At 48.0% G+C, this 17,228-nt stretch overlaps 7 protein-coding genes across 7 annotated transcripts; 1 reads left to right on the top strand and 6 right to left on the bottom strand.

The window, feature by feature from the left end:
• Positions 1-82: 82 nt before the first annotated feature.
• Positions 83-1,080, bottom strand: PHATRDRAFT_49281 (predicted protein). Its single transcript, XM_002183842.1, has 2 exons — positions 341-1,080; positions 83-262 (listed from the first exon to the last, which is right to left on the bottom strand). Exons 1-2 carry the CDS (start codon positions 966-968, stop codon positions 237-239), a joined length of 654 nt encoding a protein of 217 aa, XP_002183878.1. The 5' UTR covers positions 969-1,080; the 3' UTR covers positions 83-236.
• An 836-nt stretch (positions 1,081-1,916) lies between these two features.
• PHATRDRAFT_49280 (predicted protein) lies at positions 1,917-3,216 on the bottom strand (the record flags this gene model as incomplete). Its single annotated transcript, XM_002183841.1, has 1 exon — positions 1,917-3,216. The coding sequence occupies exon 1, from the start codon at positions 2,868-2,870 to the stop codon at positions 1,917-1,919; it is 954 nt and encodes a 317-aa protein (XP_002183877.1). The 5' UTR covers positions 2,871-3,216.
• Positions 3,217-3,544: 328 nt separating this feature from the next.
• PHATRDRAFT_49279 (predicted protein) lies at positions 3,545-4,628 on the bottom strand (the record flags this gene model as incomplete). Its single annotated transcript, XM_002183840.1, has 1 exon — positions 3,545-4,628. One exon carries the CDS (start codon positions 4,626-4,628, stop codon positions 3,633-3,635), a length of 996 nt encoding a protein of 331 aa, XP_002183876.1. The 3' UTR covers positions 3,545-3,632.
• Positions 4,629-5,189: 561 nt separating this feature from the next.
• Positions 5,190-7,302, top strand: PHATRDRAFT_49278 (predicted protein). Its single transcript, XM_002183961.1, has one exon. The coding sequence runs from the start codon at positions 5,382-5,384 to the stop codon at positions 7,236-7,238; it is 1,857 nt and encodes a 618-aa protein (XP_002183997.1). The 5' UTR covers positions 5,190-5,381; the 3' UTR covers positions 7,239-7,302.
• On the bottom strand, positions 7,280-8,965 carry PHATRDRAFT_49277 (predicted protein; the record flags this gene model as incomplete). Its single annotated transcript, XM_002183839.1, has 1 exon — positions 7,280-8,965. The coding sequence occupies exon 1, from the start codon at positions 8,939-8,941 to the stop codon at positions 7,280-7,282; it is 1,662 nt and encodes a 553-aa protein (XP_002183875.1). The 5' UTR covers positions 8,942-8,965.
• A 1,332-nt stretch (positions 8,966-10,297) lies between these two features.
• On the bottom strand, positions 10,298-11,189 carry PHATRDRAFT_49276 (predicted protein; the record flags this gene model as incomplete). Its single annotated transcript, XM_002183838.1, has 2 exons — positions 10,298-10,760; positions 10,847-11,189. 2 exons carry the CDS (start codon positions 11,187-11,189, stop codon positions 10,429-10,431), a joined length of 675 nt encoding a protein of 224 aa, XP_002183874.1. The 3' UTR covers positions 10,298-10,428.
• Positions 11,190-12,120: 931 nt separating this feature from the next.
• On the bottom strand, positions 12,121-13,788 carry PHATRDRAFT_49275 (predicted protein; the record flags this gene model as incomplete). The annotated part of the gene is made up of 2 exons (XM_002183837.1): positions 13,252-13,788; positions 12,121-13,157 (listed from the first exon to the last, which is right to left on the bottom strand). Exons 1-2 carry the CDS (start codon positions 13,781-13,783, stop codon positions 12,121-12,123), a joined length of 1,569 nt encoding a protein of 522 aa, XP_002183873.1. The 5' UTR covers positions 13,784-13,788.
• Between the last annotated feature and the right edge of the window lie 3,440 nt (positions 13,789-17,228).

Below are 17,228 nucleotides of genomic sequence, written 5' to 3'. Positions count from 1 at the left end.
GAACTGGGTTCGAAGCAACCAAGCTCTTATGATTGTTGTGCCGAAGAATCTTTAAAGGAATCTGGAGGCCAGCTAAGATATTGACAGTGAATGTATTTCTAATTTTAAAGTTAAGCATGTGTAGTCTAAGCCATCAATGATTCCAAGATTCACTGACTGTTGATTCGAAAGAATCTCTATTCGGTCTTCTCTAGCTTCTATAGTCTATGTGTAGTTTTTCCGCTCCTTCTTTTGCTTTATGAAAGCGCTGCCTGGCTATAAGCTGCAGAGTCTTCGTAAGCATTCAACATCCAAGTAGGATTTATATCCATGACGTTGGGCTTTCGAGTTGTCTGCTTACCGGTAACGAGAGACCGCTGCGCTCGTTCGAGCTCACGTTTCTGCTGGTTAAGGTAGTATTCGGGCCAGTGAGTGAGGCTGAAATCATTCCAGATATCAGTGGCTTGACAAGAATGATCCTGGTATTGCTCGATTGACGCCCGATGTTCTGTCTTCTCTGACGGAATCGCGTACACTGGGTCTCGACCCCATTCGTCTTCTTGAGGGAGATTGTGTTCAGTATCCCACAGACAGATAGGACGACTGCCGTTAAGAATATTAGATTGCGCCGTAATTTGATCAAGAGCGTGCAAGACCCGGCCGCATGGTGCACCGCACCAACCTTCCTTCTGGACAGGCCAACTCACAACCATTCCACAAACTTGATTCTCATTTACAATGTCTACGATATCATCGATGACACTTCGAGCGAGAATCTTTTGGTGGTTTTGAATGACGAGCTTGAGTGGAATGGTGGGCATGTGCTCTATCGGTTCGTCGGAAGAAGGATGTGAGGCAATGGCGATATCGATACCATTCCTGCACACATTCAGGCTGAGGATGCTTCCAGAAGCTTTCTTCCAGTCCAAAGCTTGGGCTACTTTACTCGGTGAAGTAAGCAGCTTCGCTATTGATCTGGCAACAGGCATGATGCTTTCTATCTGTCTCGCGAATATATATAGTGGTTGTGGGGGCGAAGCTTGATTGTCAGTTGTCAAGGAGATGAAGACACACGATCAGACGCTGGTGTCAAGTACTCGCAGAAAGTTTGATTTGAGTCTTCGCTATTTTGTGACAGGGAGGAGTACGCCACACAATCAGCATTAATTGAGTGGTGAAGTGCTCTCGAAAACTCCAGACATGCGTGTACTTCCCGTGCACAGCATCTGAGAGTGAAGAAGCAATCCACGACTTCCGGAGCCTCTGCCAGCCGACCGATACCGAAAAGGCTTCGAATCGGAACAGTTCGAATTCGTGTTTATGGTACTGAAAGAATCTCTGTAGCTTTTTCGTAGCATGGACATTTGGAGTATGAGCATCATATCCAATGCACCAATCAGATTTCACGTTTAGTCGGGGATTAGTCGGAGAGGCTCTTGGCGACTGTTCCGTGCGTTGGGCTAATTATTGTATACATGACCTGAGAATCTCTGGTTTGATTTGTAATTTATTGTCGCTCCGACAAAGTGGACATTTCGAACTTTCATCACTCGTTTGCTACACTTGCGATCAGAATCCTCCGGCAAGACACGAAGGACTGCCGGAAGAGTTAGAGAAGTAGGTATATTAGAGTATTTGGCTCCACACATCATGAAGTATGATTGAAGGTTGGCACTGTCTTAATCCCAAAAAAAATGCTACACGAGTTGTGCAAGACAAAGCGCAAACCTATTCATATAGCAACATTTATTCACTGATCTACCTGCCTTGACTCCTGTACCCCTCGGCTTCGGTTGTCGTCTAGACGACGCCAAAGAAGGTGTCCTCCATTGACTGTAAATAATGACGTGAGGAAAGTCAGTGACTGGATTCTTCCGCCAAATTTATCCTTCGGCGAATGAACATTGGAAGCAACGTAGAGAAATTGCCTTATGAAACTAGGCGCTGGCCGAATGCTTACAAATTGGACAGCTCGCCTTTTGCCTTAGCCAGGGATCAATGCAACTTTTATGGAAGTAATGGAAACATGGAATACTGCGTACTTCATCTTCCAGCCGGTACGGCTCCAAACATATAGTGCAAAGAGGCAGATCTTCTTCGGACATCGGCCGTCGAAGCACTTCGTCCATTGGATCGGATAATCTGCGGAGAGGCAAGCGGTCGATCTCCTGCTGAGACAAGCCGACATGATTTAGTAAAGATTCCAATGCGGGGCCGGATTCTTCATTGAATCGTAGGAGAGCTGCGTAGTCGTCTCCTGTTAATTCCCTGCCCCGCATAACGAGTCGTAGACTCGATAAGTTAATCATGGGATGGCCGTTCATTCGTCGTTGTCGATTCAAATTTTGCGACCATACTCGGAATCGCTCTTCTCGGAACTCCTGCTGTTGCTGTTGCCGAGCAGCCGCTGCATTTTGTAGTCGAGGTATGATACAGAATCGAATGTACAGTCGCAGTGCCGTTACGAGCATTAAGAACGACCAAATTCCCTGAAAGAAATACACAATAAAGGATCCATTCTCTCTGCTCGCAATATCCGCTTCTCCGACGTCCTGCAATTCAATAAGTCCGTCTGTAGCGATACTACCGACTTCTTGATCCAAATAACCTCCACGGAGCGAGACTTTCGCTATATCGTCCTGCTTTCGTTTCTCCGCTTTTCGAAGCTTCTCCTCCTTTCGGAAAGTAGCAAATTCTTGGTTCTTTCGGTCCATGACTTCGTTCCAGAGCTTGACGTGGTGATAGGATCGGTCTGGTTGGTAGTGGAAAAACGAATATCCGTAGAGTGATATGAATATTACAAAGGCGATTGCGTGCACAGATTTTTTCAGCGGCCGTTGTCGATAATCCCTTCGAAACGACTGCCATCGTGTTTGTGTGGCGGCATTCATTCTTGAATGCAATAGCTGGATCGTTTAAAGTGTGTACGAGAGATGAGAGAATTACCACGAACCCAGGATATCAATCTTCTGCTCACATCCATCAAGGCGGCTGCTTAAAGCTAGAAATTCTCATCCACTGGCCAGGGACTGGAAGCGACTGGGCTGCTTTTTTTCTTTGTCGGCAGCAAGTGTAGGCAAATCTGCTATTTTTCGTTCTGAGGGTCACCTCTTCATGTAGCCACTGCCTCGATAGCTCCCTTTAAATGCACAACTGCACTACAGTTCGGGACACCGAAAGCAAATACTTTTGCTTGAACACGGAGTCAGACTGCCTGCTGTCGTGTAACAGAAGGTGGGAGGGAAAGTGCTGATTTTACTCGAAACGGCCGATAAATACCTAGGTGTGTTATGGACCTACCCAAATCTTGCACAGGGTTAGCTGTCAATTTTTTCGAGTTGTCCAGAAAAAAAAAGGTCGCGAGAGCGGAGGAACAGAATGGATAATTCAAGTCACAAGCGCGTAACAACCATAGGCATTCGCGACGAATGGCACAAGTACATATCGTGCCAATGACAAGGTGGCGATCGGGTTAACAGTACGTAGGTTACGGGATTTCGTACGCCGTGCGACGCTCAGAAATAGCAACAAAGTCACACGGAAAAGGATAGCAAGTAAAGTTGGGATGCTAGCGGATATTGTGGATAAAATTATATGGCAGAAGAGTGCATCGCAGCGGCGATGATCACAGTGAATCTCTGTTCCTGAACAATTCACTTGAAAGGATTCCGTACTGTTCCAGTTTTGCGAGTTACCGTTGCTTTCTGATTGGCAGAAGACGATGACGCCTGCGTTGACGATGCACCACCGGCAGAGGTCCGTTTGGCTGCTTCTTTTTCTGCCGCCGCCAAAAGCTTCTTCTCGCGCTCGGCCAACGCCTTGACGAGCTTGCGCATTTTTACCTTTTCCTTTTCGACGGCTTCCTCCGCCTTCTTTTGCTCCGTTTGCAGTCGTAATTCTGCTTGTTTCTGTAGCTTTTGTTCAGTTTCTAAAATAGCTTTTTGCCTCTCTCGCTCAGCGGTTGCCTTTTGTTGATCTAGCGCCAACTTCATTTGCTCTTTCATCATCTTTTTGAGTTCGGCTAACTGGGTGGATGCTTTTGCTTCGAGTTCGGCTCGCAATAGCTCCAACTCCTTTTCGTGTTTAGCTTTGAGCTCTTCGGACGACGTTTCCGCTTCCTCAAGTTTGACTTGCAAAGCAGCCATCTTTTCCTGCTCCTCCAGTAAGAGGGCTTCGAGTCGATCTTTCATTTCCTGCAGTTTCGCCATGGCCGTTTCCAGCTCCGTCAATTGTTGATTGAGCATTTTGGTCTCTTCAAAACGCAGAGCTTCTCCTTGTTGCGCTTTCACATTCGACGCCCGCACCGCTATCGATTTGGACGCGTTCGATTTGACCTGCTTGCGCAGGTGAGCCAGTTCTTCGCGAGTTTGCCGTAATTGTCGTTCCAACAAATCACGTTGCTCTTGTAGAAGCTTTTGATAGTTGGACGCGGTCCGATAACTCGGCCGCAACATTTGTGACGCCTTGCGCAACCAAGTTGGTTGTCGCGAGCTCCCACCCCGGGGAAATTGCGAGACCAAAGAAGGCACAGATCGCTCGTCCGGAAAGCGTACGGATGCCGCGACGCCGATAGCGGCTGGGCATTGATGGACTGGACTCGATGCCGAAACAGTGGCCACTGCGACAAACACCGAGCCGAACGACCTCATTGCTGTTTCAAATCGACAACTATGACTTGTTGCTAGGTTGACTTTGGATTGTAAGGTGTTTGTAGAGCACGGCCTGGCACGGCATTGTGCAAGCTCGTTTGGTCCATCGAAAATCAAAAAATTGTCCAATCCCAAACGGACACTTACTACTATAGTAGAGGTAGTCTGCGACCTCGAATGCACGTGGAACGAACGAATGAGACTTGCCGGAGCATTGATAATAAAAGAGATTAATACATTGACAATACCAAAATCTATAGATTCCGGATGCTCTTCACATCACTAATTTGAAACTGATTGAAATTGCAAGGTGAAGTTCTGTATTCCCAACTGGCGCAGGGACTTGTAGTTTCATTCGAGCGGGAGACTTGCTTGTGAGTGAGAAGGGTTAGGGTTATGGTACAACCTAGAGCTAGCAAAACATCACGTAAATACAAACTCACGGTCACACCGGATAGTGTCTGCAAGTACCCTTCGGATAAGGTACACGCATAAATATTGACCAGAACGAGATGATTTTCTGTGTATTTTCGCCGAGTAGGGGGCTCCCATTCAAGCGAGACCCTGGAATGCAATGCTGGGCAAACCTACACTGTCCCTATTTTTGGAATGTACCGTCACAAAAAAAAGACGTACACCAAACCAAGCTTCTCCGAAGGATAAAACCAAACTCGTGCGCGTTCCCTTCCCGTGGCTAGGACGGAAAAAGGCGAGCCCCTAGAGCCCTTCCTTTGTTCGGTACTGTCGGAATCAATGGGACTCATGGCGCAGAGCGCCATGACCGATGGGGGTGAAGACGCGTTGGTTAATTCAGAATTAATGAACGAGGTGCAGTTACAGCAAGTTGATAATTTTGCGGAGACCGCTGCCGGACAGGACGGAAAGCTTCCTCTCCGTTCTCTCAATACGCAGCATTCTTTTCTGAGCTATATCCAGAAGTCCCCTCTGCTCACCAAAGCTAGAATTTTTCAAGACAAAGGGAGCGAACCAGATTACCGTTCTACTCACGAGCCTCGTCACCACGTGCTCTTACTGCGGGAGCAGCAAGTGTCGTTGGAACTTCTCAAGCCCGATCATTCCAGTCAAGCACGAAAGTCTTCCCCCATGGTAGCCATGATCAATATGGTCGCTACTGTCTGCGGCGGCGGGGTCCTTTCACTCCCGCTTGCTTTCTCCAAGGCCGGTATTCTTCCGACTACGCTGCTTATGATATACGGCGCCCTAACGACCGATCTCTCCCTTTACTTGCTAGTGGCGTGTGCTCGTCGGACCGGTGGTCGTTCTTACGGCGATGTCGCCATGGCGGCCTTTGGTAGTGCCGCGCAAGTCGTCACAACCGTCACACTGACGACCATGCTGTGTGGGGCGTTAATTGCCTACCAAGTACTGGTCAAGGATGTTTGGACTCCGGTACTCTTGACTACTGTTCCTGGGTTGTCCGTGTCGTTAGGGAAATTGTCCGATCGTGAAGCGTCGAATCTGTTGCTCGCTGGAATTTTGCTGCTGGCCATGCCGCTCCTGCTGAAGAGAGATTTGCACGCCTTACGACACACTTGCTATGTTGGCTTTGGAAGTTGCATCCTTCTACTAGTAGCCGTTTTCTTTCGTGCAGCGCAGAAGATTCGTCACCAAAGCGTGCACGCGGCCATTAACTGGTACTCCACGGATCCCGCCGATTGGTTGTTTTGTTTCCCGATCGTCGTCTTGTGCTTCTTTTGTTCCTACAATATCTTGGAGGTGCATGCGCAACTCATGCACCCAACTCGACTGCAGATCAAGCGTGTCATTGACCACTCCATGATGATTTGCTTGGTCCTCTTTTATACTGTCGGTCTCTGCGGGTATTTATACGCTGGTACCGCTACTGCCGACAACATACTTTTGAATTTTCCTTTTCAAGATTCGGCCGTGTTGGCCGGCCGGATTGGCTTTTGCTTTACCCTTTTGTTTGGATTGCCTCTCGTGCTCTTACCCTGTCGAGAAGCGGCACTTTCTATTCCTGCGCATTGGCGGGCTTGGCGTCAGGACGTCGCAGAAACGCGCAAGTTTCGACTGCTGGCCAGGGAACGAAACAATTACGGTGCGCACTTAATTGTCAACGGTGTCGACTTCGATGCGACGGAGCCACATCTTGTGAGCAAGACAAGGCACGGTGCCTCGCTCAGGTACGGAACGGCGTGCATTGAGCAGACCTTGTCAGCGGATGAAACCGACGGCACGGCAACGAATAGTGCGAATAGCTCATGGACGCAATTGGTTAATAGCGACGAACAGGGTATGAGGACTGTGGATTCATGCCCAAACGACTGTTTTTTACAGAGCTGGAAAGAACAGTTCAGCAACGTTGTACCAACAGTTGTGATTCTTCTCGTAACCTATTTTGTCGCCATCAGTGTGCCGGGAGTGGCGGCTGTATGGAGTATTTGTGGCTCCAGTATGGCTATATGGATTGCCTTTATCGTTCCTACGGCGTGCTATCTAAAAATCCGTGAGCACAAGGGCTTGACGCTGCTTGCGTCGGCTGCATGGCTTCTCTTGATTACGTCAGCCATTGCAATGGTTTTGTGCACGCGACAAGCGGTCCAGAATGCTACCTCGGGATCCTTTTAGATCAATCTCATACTTTAATTTTAAATTTTGTTTGTAGTAAATTAAGAAGAGCCATTGTGCGGTTCAGTATTGCCTGATATAGGTGAAGTAGAGGACCGCAAGGACGTATATGATGTATTTAGGTTGTCTGCTTTGCGCAACGGTGGCATCCAAGTGCACGATGGGACGGGTCCATCGCCTTGATCGTCGACTTGCCAACCAGTTCGAGGGACCTTTATATCCTTCGCACCTTGGACTCTTGGATGCGTACAAGAGTAGAGACTCAGTAGGTTTTCGGACTGATGTTCCCGGCTGTAACCATCAGCTTCTTCCAGAGGGATAGGACGTCCAAATCGCTGCCCAGGGTTGGTCGTTACGATCGACATTTCCCGGATATGAATACAGACTGTTCCGTCTATTTCGTACAAACCATATTGCAGGATCTTACATATTGACCGTGCCAATACCTCTTTACTTTCCACCATACTGTTCCAAGCAGTGGCCAACGTTCCCGCCATGTGCACTTCACCATCCGACACACGGACTCGATAGTATTTACGAATCGGTGTCGGTACTGAGCTCTCGGGTTCCTTCAATTCTATTATTTGTAGAACCGGCTGAAAGACGGGTTCGACAACAGACGTCTTTTGCATGCTTTGCAAATTAAAAATTGCGCCAGACGTCAGCAATGTACTGCAAAAAATGCGACACTCATACTGTTCTTCTTTGGTACTGCACGACAGCGTGTAAACACGCTGCTGGCCGCATGCGACTTCACGTTTCGCGTAAAGGTCATTGTTGGCTAAAGGAGCAATCAAGTAATACATGCCATTGGCGTCCCGGTTTCCTGCACCTTCAACCAGCACTCGCTCAACATGTTCTTTTCCGCGGCATCCCAGACTCCATACTCTGTCTTGCGAAGCTCGAAGTGCTTGCTTGGCGACCGCGGCAAAAATAAGTTCGGAAGACACAAACTCACAAGACTTGACTTCTTTTAACAAAAGGCTGGGCTCGATGTTTTCAAACTGTAGATATTGGGTACACTTGTGTGCCGTCTGGAGAGCGGCATTGTGGTCTTTTAGCTGCGCGTCTTGGAACCACCGCTCCATCATTCGGAATAGGAAAAACTCTCCCGCACCAAGCTGAGTATTGTGCACCACGTCTAGGAGTCGTTCGGAGTGCAAAGACTCGATGCCTCCACCAGTAGCACGATCGCCTCCGTGATCCAACGCTACGTAAGGCCGACACTCCAGCATTTGCATGGCGTATTCCGACACTTCTGTTGAGCGCTCGGCCTCGTCGTATACTGCACACGCCAGCGGCGGGTGCAGCGTCATTCGTGCTCTAATTTCGCACTCGCATAGCTGTTCTAGTCCGGGCAGTTCCAAATAGTCAGCGGCTCGTGCAAGATGCACCAGCTGACGTATAGAAGTTTCATCTTGCTTTAATTTCGCTGTGCAACGGGAAATATCGTTGTGTGCACAAAAGTCAACGATTGCCTGCAAAGTCACGCTATCGTAACCCAACATGCAGATAGTAGAAGACTTTGCCTCCCGGAAGCTACCGTACAGCATACGCTTCAGAACCGTGCTGCGTGCTGCCAGCACGAAGCGACACGCCGGAACTTGAACATCATCGGAAGAGGTCAGATAGACGTCACTCAGTTCATCATCCAAGAGAGCGTCCAGAAGATCTTTGGCTACTTCGGCGTGAAGAGCTTTCATCGTGGCTTGTCACCTTGTGATTGTCTTGTTCACAGTCAATTCGGACGGTGGCGGCAAATGTAAGAAATCGTACTGCCTCACTGTTCCAACATAAACTGACTGTGAAAAACGATGGTGAGCGAGCCAAGACTAAAACAGACGGGTTTGGAAAATCCTGAAGGTTTTCGAACAGGACACAGGAAAGGGCATAATTAAACATGCTCCTCTTCGAAAATACTAGCTATACATAGACCAAATAGACACTTGCTTCTCGACATTCATCCAACCCACATTTATCAGTTCTACTGCAAGATACGACAGAGGAAACTAGATCATATGCTAATACACATAATACTGATAGTGAGGAAGGAGTCGTCCACGATCCGAGTCTGGAAACACTCGTTGTCCTTTCATGTGTTTTCTTTTCATGACTTGCTTTCAAGTTCTTACCGTAATTGTGAACATTCGCTTGGCTCACAAACTGGAACTTTTCCGAAATCTTCGTTGTGGCTACTGGGTATTTTCAACGACTTATGTGGTCCCGCAAGCACATACAGTTCTGATGACGGGAGGTGATGGAATTTCATGGGCTTGTGGTACGAGTGTATGTTTGTGCTAGTTGTGTATCCAATACATCCCCAATCTGAGTGTACATCAGCTGCCACTGTAAAGCAGTTGACTCTGAATGGATAGAGAGTAATCTTGCCTCCGTGTACCGATATAGATTCGTCGATATGGGCTATACAGCTTCGTTTAAAAAAGGACTAGCGTACTCAGGAACGATATGCCCTTTGTCAAGCAAAAAGCCGGCTATTGCAAGTTCGGCCAAGATTCGCCGCTCAGCAATTCAAATGATAAAGAAACTCAAAGAAGGTGGCGCTCGCAGGAGCACTTGGCGCAAAGCGTAAAAATCATTTGACAAAATTTCCGCCTTTTCCAGCGTCGGATACTTTGCTTTAACATCGACAGCAGAATATTCCATCAGACTCGCTTTCAAGTCCCGACGTCTAGTATAAAGACGCCGACGGCGATCAAACCCGACGCACACGTCGGAACCGAAAAAGGCAAGCTCATTACACAGCAGGTGTCGTGACATGAGCGCTGAGAGTAGGATAGCCTATCACGTAGACCATATCGCTTCGTGGGAAGTCCAAATTGACAATTAACAGTAAGATCAAAATCTTTAAAGTGTGCAGTATACAATGTTGTTTAAGTTATACCGGTGGTTGCCCACGAAACCTCAAACTTGAGAGCCACAACAAAACGCAAAGTGATTTGGAGATTAGCTTAAGTGATGCATGAAGATTGCTTTGTAAACGCTCTTGTGGTCTTTTCAGCACTATCATCATTGGAAGAACGTCCGATAAGACGAGTTAGGGAAAGCAATATGTATTTATTTAAGGAAGATAGATTTCCCGATATCACTGGTGGCAGAGCTCCCTGACCGGAACGCCGAATGAGCAGTATGGAGCCATCTACGGGCGAAAAGTTAGCTAAATCGAAGTGCTCTAGCTTGCTTCCAGTGTAAAAATATTCGGTTCGGAACTTTCTTGATCGGCCGGAATCAATCCAGTTACCGCGCCAACAACCTCCCCATCCAGAGTGGCGGTCAAATACCAAGGAACTTCAGCACCCAATGCCGTCGTAACAACTATTTCATAGTTGCCAGCTAACGCATCTGCCAAAGGAAATCCGATATTAATCACAATAAAATCGAAAATTCCAGCCTCGTCCACTGGTCCATACCCGACCATGTATATTCCGGAACTTGCTTCATCTTTGTCGTTGCTGAAACTAAGGCGTTCACCTACGGGAGGAAGGACAGTCAAGTCCAGGTTGTCTGGAAAAGGGATGGGATGCAGGCAAAGGGTGAGATATCCAGAAACATTAGAGGTTGGTCGAGCTCACTTCGCTCTAGACACTTACCAGCATCACTTTCTACATAGAGCGTGAAGCGAAGGTTTGGTCCTAGAGCGCAAGTTAGCGTGTCGGCGCCGCAGTCGATGACGTCGTCACTGGTATCTTCTTTGCCTGAACCTTTGCCACTCTTTCCACTCTTGCTTTGGGAGGATTTAGTCTTTGAACCACTTGAACCACTTTTAGAGCTCTTTAGACGACGACTCTTCGAGCCCTTTTCTTGCGTTACCACCGACCGTTTCTTAGTGTTTCCGGGTGAGGCCCCGGTGAGGTGTTTGACTTCCTGGCCACTGCAAACATCAGCGCATACCAAGACCAATGCAAACACGAAGAAAGCGTACGTAGGGTGCATGATTCTGTCCAGCAAATTTGCACTCGGAGAATTTTGGAATTATGAGAATTTATTGATGTGAATGGTTGGACTGCTGATTGGCATAGTCTTTTGACCGAAAATCCTCTTCCTGAAGCTGGCATGGTCAAGTCAATCCAGTCGTTTCCAGGGTACTTCACATTTCGAAAATTGCTGGTGGACGTTTCTTGTCAACGAAAAAAGTTTTGGACATGAGCCTCTGCACGTCCTTTGCAATAGCAACCAAAACTTTGCCAAGTGGTTATTGAGTTTTTGGCCTGGTTTTCATGTTCTCGATGGAGACACAAGCCATCTAACAAATTTTGTGACCTCAACGCATGTTCATTCCCCAAAAGACTATACGAAGTTCGCGACGAGAGTACTATTCCAGACAATTTTTTAATATACTCGAAAGCTGCTTTGATATGATATTTGAATTCAAATCTGTTATTTTCAACACTCGCTCTATTAGATTGACTATGACAATTATTTTCAGTTAATGTTGAAATTCACCAATTTTGGATTTGTTTCGGAGGAGATATCAACGTTTACCGTTATGTGCCTGTCCAAAATGAATTATTTCTGCTGCAACGTATAATCAACACTATAAGAGAAATAGTTTTCCTATTTACCTGTTGTATCTGTTCATTGTTAGCGTCTCGATTGCGGGTTACATATGCTGAAAACCTGGTGCTCCGAAAATGTTCCACAGACAGCTTTTTTCGCGTCCCGATGCCTTCTCTTCTCGCCTTTATTTCATTTCACCAATGAATATTGTCCCTTCAGTACTTCAAGTAGTAGTACAAATGGACTATTTTATTGAAAGATACAACAAGTAAACTAGGTATACTGTTCGAGATAGTGATCCGCAGAGGATTATTCCGCTGCAATACGACGAATTTCAAATTATATCATCCTTTTTTTTTAATTTTGACTATAATTTATTGAGCTTGCAGCCTTTTCTTGTCACTTCAGCATACGCCATCACAATACATTGAGAACCTGGTGCGGTCACGCAACCAACATTTTGAAAATCGTCAGGCGATGTCGATAGTTCGCCGTTGCTTTGAGGGAAGGTGGGGGAAACGTGGCACACGCTCCTAACCAGAGTAAACGGTTCGCTCAATTGAACCGCACAACTTGAGGGATCTGAAAAAAAAGAGGCATAGCCCACAATGACGTCCCCTCGCCGCAAAACCATAGGCTGTGGGAGTAGTGTTCCGCTCCAGGTGTCATAGCTGCCGCTCATGCTATCTTCTCCTTCGGTGGTAGATGGGACGTTAAAATCGGTGCACGTTTGACTGACGGATGCGGCACGGGCAAATGACAAGGGGTTCGATCGATCACATTTTGCGTAAACCGAAAAGGGTTGGCACTGATTGCTTGTCCGGGCCGAGAATAAAGAAAATGCTTGTTCCTGGCTCAAAACACTCGGACTATTGGTTGCTACTTCAATGCTTTCCACCGCGACCGCATTGAGATTAGTAGCATTCCCTTCTGAGTTTAGTGAATCTTCTTGAGTTCCCAAAATTAAGGGCAAAGATGAAGGAATTTGTGATGGAAATGCTGAAGGCTCGGACGAGGGAGTAGTAGACGGAGATGAGGAAGGAAATTGCGACGGAAGCGATGAGGGATTTTCCGACGGAGATGTTGAGGTGTTTTCAGATATAAGTGTTGGTCTAAGGGATACCGTAGGGGTAAATGAGGGGGTTTCCGATGTCGTTGGTTGGGGTGACAGCGACGGCAAAGTATCAGTAGAAGGCATTACAGATGGAATGTCAGATGGCACCATTGACGGAGTGTCGGAGGGCGTCTCCATTTTCGACGATGGCGCGGAGGTGGGGGCCTCGGTAAAAGGGATAATAGCATCCACCAAAGTTGGGAGGGCTGTTGGAGCCGTTGTAAATGGGGTAGGAGTACCACTGGGAGATGGCGTCTTAGGAAAGGGGGTATTCATACTTTTTCCTTTGCCTTTACCAATATAGTAAGAATCTACGACCAAAAGAGACCCCGGTAAGCTTGAAGATGTGGCAGTGAGTGCTCACGTTAGTACAAAACAACGTACCATCGTCATCGGATTCGCTACTGGATTTACTGCTGTTTTTCGAGCTCTTGCTTCCACCTTTGCCACTCTTGCTACTTTTGCTACTAGTACTACCTTTCCCACTCTTGCTACTTTTGCTGCCACTTTTGCCGCTACTGCCTCCCTTGCCCATGCTTTTTCTAAGATTCCTAAAGTGAGAGTGTCCATTCGTTTGCTCCATCTCGTTTTGATCAGTGCACGAAAACAGTTTATTTGGGACGAAGTAGTGCGATAAAAGCGTTTGAGAGGAACAAGCGGGGTGGTACGTTGGTAGTATTGTCACACCACCGCTCTCAACCCGCAAGGTCTCCGTTTGCGTGGGGTCCTCCGAATCGAACGCCAAAATCTCCTCAGCGCGACCTCTCCCGGGATAAATGTGTTCGTGCGGCTGTTCACAGCGGCAGAGACTGTCGTTGGTAACACGACTGTTTCCGGGCTGGTCTGGCGAAGCGACACCGGACGCGAGAGACAACGCTAGAATGCTGAGAACGAAGCCGTATAGGATCAGCCTCATTGTCAACACAGATAAAAACACAAGGGAAGCGATGGAAGGCCCGGTCGATGAAAGAAGTTGGTAGGGCCAAACTATGGGAAAATGAATGCGCATTTCCACGTAGATGGGTTTCGTGAAGTGGTTACACGGGTTAATTTCTCCTTCCCAGATGATGCCAGCTTCGAAACAAATATTTATGAGTAAAGAGACATTTGGGGGTCGTGGGTCTTTTTTTCTAAATCGTACATTTACGATTTGATACTGCTGTTTCAGGATCGCGATTTGTTTCCGTTCATCATCTTTTGTTAGAGATTTTGTACCATATTAGAGGTTGTTGGGACGGTCGCGAGGGCCTTCCAATTCGGATGGGCGTCGCGTACCACCACCAGCTTTTCGACGGTACAAAGGCTCGAAGGAGGGAAACAAGCCTTTGGAAACTGTCAGAGCAATATAGTTTCCCGTGCATTAAGACGACGGAATAATGTGCTATGCATTCATTTACATTACCAGACACTATGTAATATCTCTCGATTCAAAAAAAATAAGATGTGAATCCAGAATCATTTTGTGCCCTCTGTACGGAAGATGTTGGATCATACCGGACAATTCTGTGAATGATTGTAATGTGAGTGTCTGGATTCGACCAAATCAAAGAGGCATTTGACTATTCGTTGCCCACTTTTTGAACTGTCAACCACCACCTAACCCAACTCGATAAAAGCGTGATGTAATTAATACTCGAAGGGAGCAAATCGAGTATAAATTGCTATCCTTTTCTTGTTTCGGTGTTTGTACTATTAGGATTGCTTCTTCTTCACGACAAAATTGGCGATGTTTCCGAACGGTCGACTGGTACCGAACGCTACTAGTAGTATTGGAAACAATGCCCATTCGTTGTCGCACAGACTGACAGTGAGGGAGGGATCCATGACTGTCAGTCTCTTCAGTCTTTTGTGTCGTAGTGCCAAAGAGAAACAGATACATTATCATTCAACTTGACGCAACGACATCCGAACTCCTCCGCGGTAGAGTTCCAAAGCCGTCGGGGTATTGCGGCAGAGAGAGTTACAAATGCTGTGAACGAGAGTGCTTTCCTCTCCGCATCAACCGTTCCATTTCTCCATTCATTTCTCCATTCATTTTACAATTAGCCATATACAACTTCAACGTCCTAGGGTTTCGGTATCCATCGATCGGTTCGGCTCAATGATGGGGGTCACGTACCCGGCAGTCCGCCAAGACGGGGTGTGTCGTGGGACGCTCTGGCGGACGAATGTGGAGAACGGCTCCGCCACGGACGAGTACTGCGTCTTGGTAGCGTCGCGTTTGGACTGTTACGAGTCTCTCGCGGCTCACCATTCGGTCTCCTATCCCCGTGCATCGGACTCACCCGTCGTGAGCTTGGACGTCGTCGGCGCCTGCGCCTGGACCAAACGGGACGCCAAGACGCTCCGGGTTGTCACCAGCCAAGGCACTCACGTCTATTTGCAAACGCCCAGTACAACGTGTCGGGATGTCTGGTTACGACACGTCTTGTCGGGCTTGGCGGTGCGCTTGTCGACCCCGGCTTTGCCTTCCCGCCTTGTCCCCCCGCAACCTCAGATCACGTCGACCCGCTCGTCATCCTTTCGCAATAGCACGCCCCGCGTGTGTGCATCCTGCGGAGTAGTGGAAGCCAGGACCCCGACGACTACCCGAACTGTGATTGCCAACGCGGCACCACTCTTTCAGTACCAGAATATGGAAATGCGGCAAGATCTCTGCGAACAGTGTCTCGCTGGACAGGGGCTTTTGACCCACGTCATGTTCATGCAAGCGTGTTGGCGAGTCGCGCAGCACGAACGCGAAGCCATTGCCCAAGCCCGGACCTTGTGTTGGCAGGCTGTGCAACGGGAATCGTCGATGTGTTCCGCTCAGTTACATCAAGACATGGAACAATTGCCTTCCACGATCATTCCTGACGGTGAGGTCGGACCCACAATCGACGTCGGAACCGGCAATACGAGCAAAATGACGGACGAAGCCGAAGAATTATCGTGGACGCAGGTGGGAGAAGGAGATTCAGAAAGCTCCACATCCCGGACTCCGTCGCCCCCGGACGACGGAGATTCACATCCACATCAAACTTTGACGGGATCTTGGCATAAAGTGAGTGCACAGCAGCAACAACAACGACAACAACCTTGGGTCACGTTACCGCCAACACAGGAGTCTACAAAGGCTCTGTTAGAAACCTTGCTGGATTTATCCCGATTCGGAAACCTTGCTCAGATATCACCATTTTTGGAGGATTTGCAAACGCAACTCTTGTCTGGAAAAATTGGGGTGGCGGACTTTTTAACTCAACTGGACGAAATGGCCGGCGTCGTGCCCGCGGACTCAGTCACGGCGCTTAAAAAACAAGCCTTTCGCGTCGCTGGTGACATGGGTACGGCTATGAAATTGTTGATGGACTACGCCTTGCCAAAAAAGGCTAACTACAGTCTAGCGACCCTTGCACACTACGGCGGTACTGATTCTTCCGCGTGCAATGGAGATGACGATCTCGTCATGCTGACATGCATACTGGACTTTTTCCTAGATCTGTGCGAGGAGGGTGAATTAAACTCAGTCGCCTTCTTCTGGCAACAATTATGCCACATTCATTTGCGCATGCTTCCGGGGCGCAACGCTGTAGAACTAGCCAAGATTGATATTTTCGAAGACTTCTTACTCACTGTCGTCTGTCATCATTCTATTCATCTCGGCCTCGAACTCGTTTGGAGTCACACTGCGGATTTGGAAGACTCATTGAGTTTGCCAACTGGTAACAGCGCTGTTGGTAATATTGTGTGCTCCCCGCCATGCCGCGCCCGACGGTTTTCCGTGCTACGCTTTGTCTGTGAGCTCGAATCCATCTTATTTGACTATGAAGATGGCTGGGGTGGCGGATCCGTCTCGTTGCGTACTATGTTATCCGCAACGGCGCATCAACTCGATCTTTTGTCTCTCGTCATGAAGGATCTGCAAGCTCTGCGCCGAAACTCGCCGTGGCAAATGACTCGATCAGCTCGGAACAGTTTGTGGTCACGACGACGTGCCAATGTGGACATCAATTGCAACGCCTGTGACAACGATCCGTCGCAAGCCGCCTCGCACAAACTCCAAATTGCCAAGCATGCTGAGTACTTCTCGGCGCATTTGAATTTTACCAAGCGACTGTGTGATGTGGCAGAAAAGTTGCGCTTTTTGGAGATCGATAAAAGACACGCAGCCTTGGAGGAGGAGCTGGGGATGTTAAATACATCCGGAACAATGGGGGGTGATCCTTTGAATGCTTTGCGAGAGAATCGCACCGATAACTTAGTGCGCGTCGTGCGGGTGCCCAGAACAGAAGGACACGTTTTCCGGAGTAAAGAACGGACGCCAATACTACTCCTAATGGAAGTCATTGATGGAGGTGCGATGATAGCCGAAGAAGACCAAG

The sequence above is a fragment of the Phaeodactylum tricornutum genome, chromosome 21 (genome assembly GCF_000150955.2).
Source record: "Phaeodactylum tricornutum CCAP 1055/1 chromosome 21, whole genome shotgun sequence".
Taxonomy (NCBI): Eukaryota; Bacillariophyta; class Bacillariophyceae; order Surirellales; family Neidiaceae; genus Phaeodactylum; species Phaeodactylum tricornutum.
Note: the sequence above shows the minus strand (reverse complement) of the source record. Positions and strands in the feature narration are given on the sequence as shown.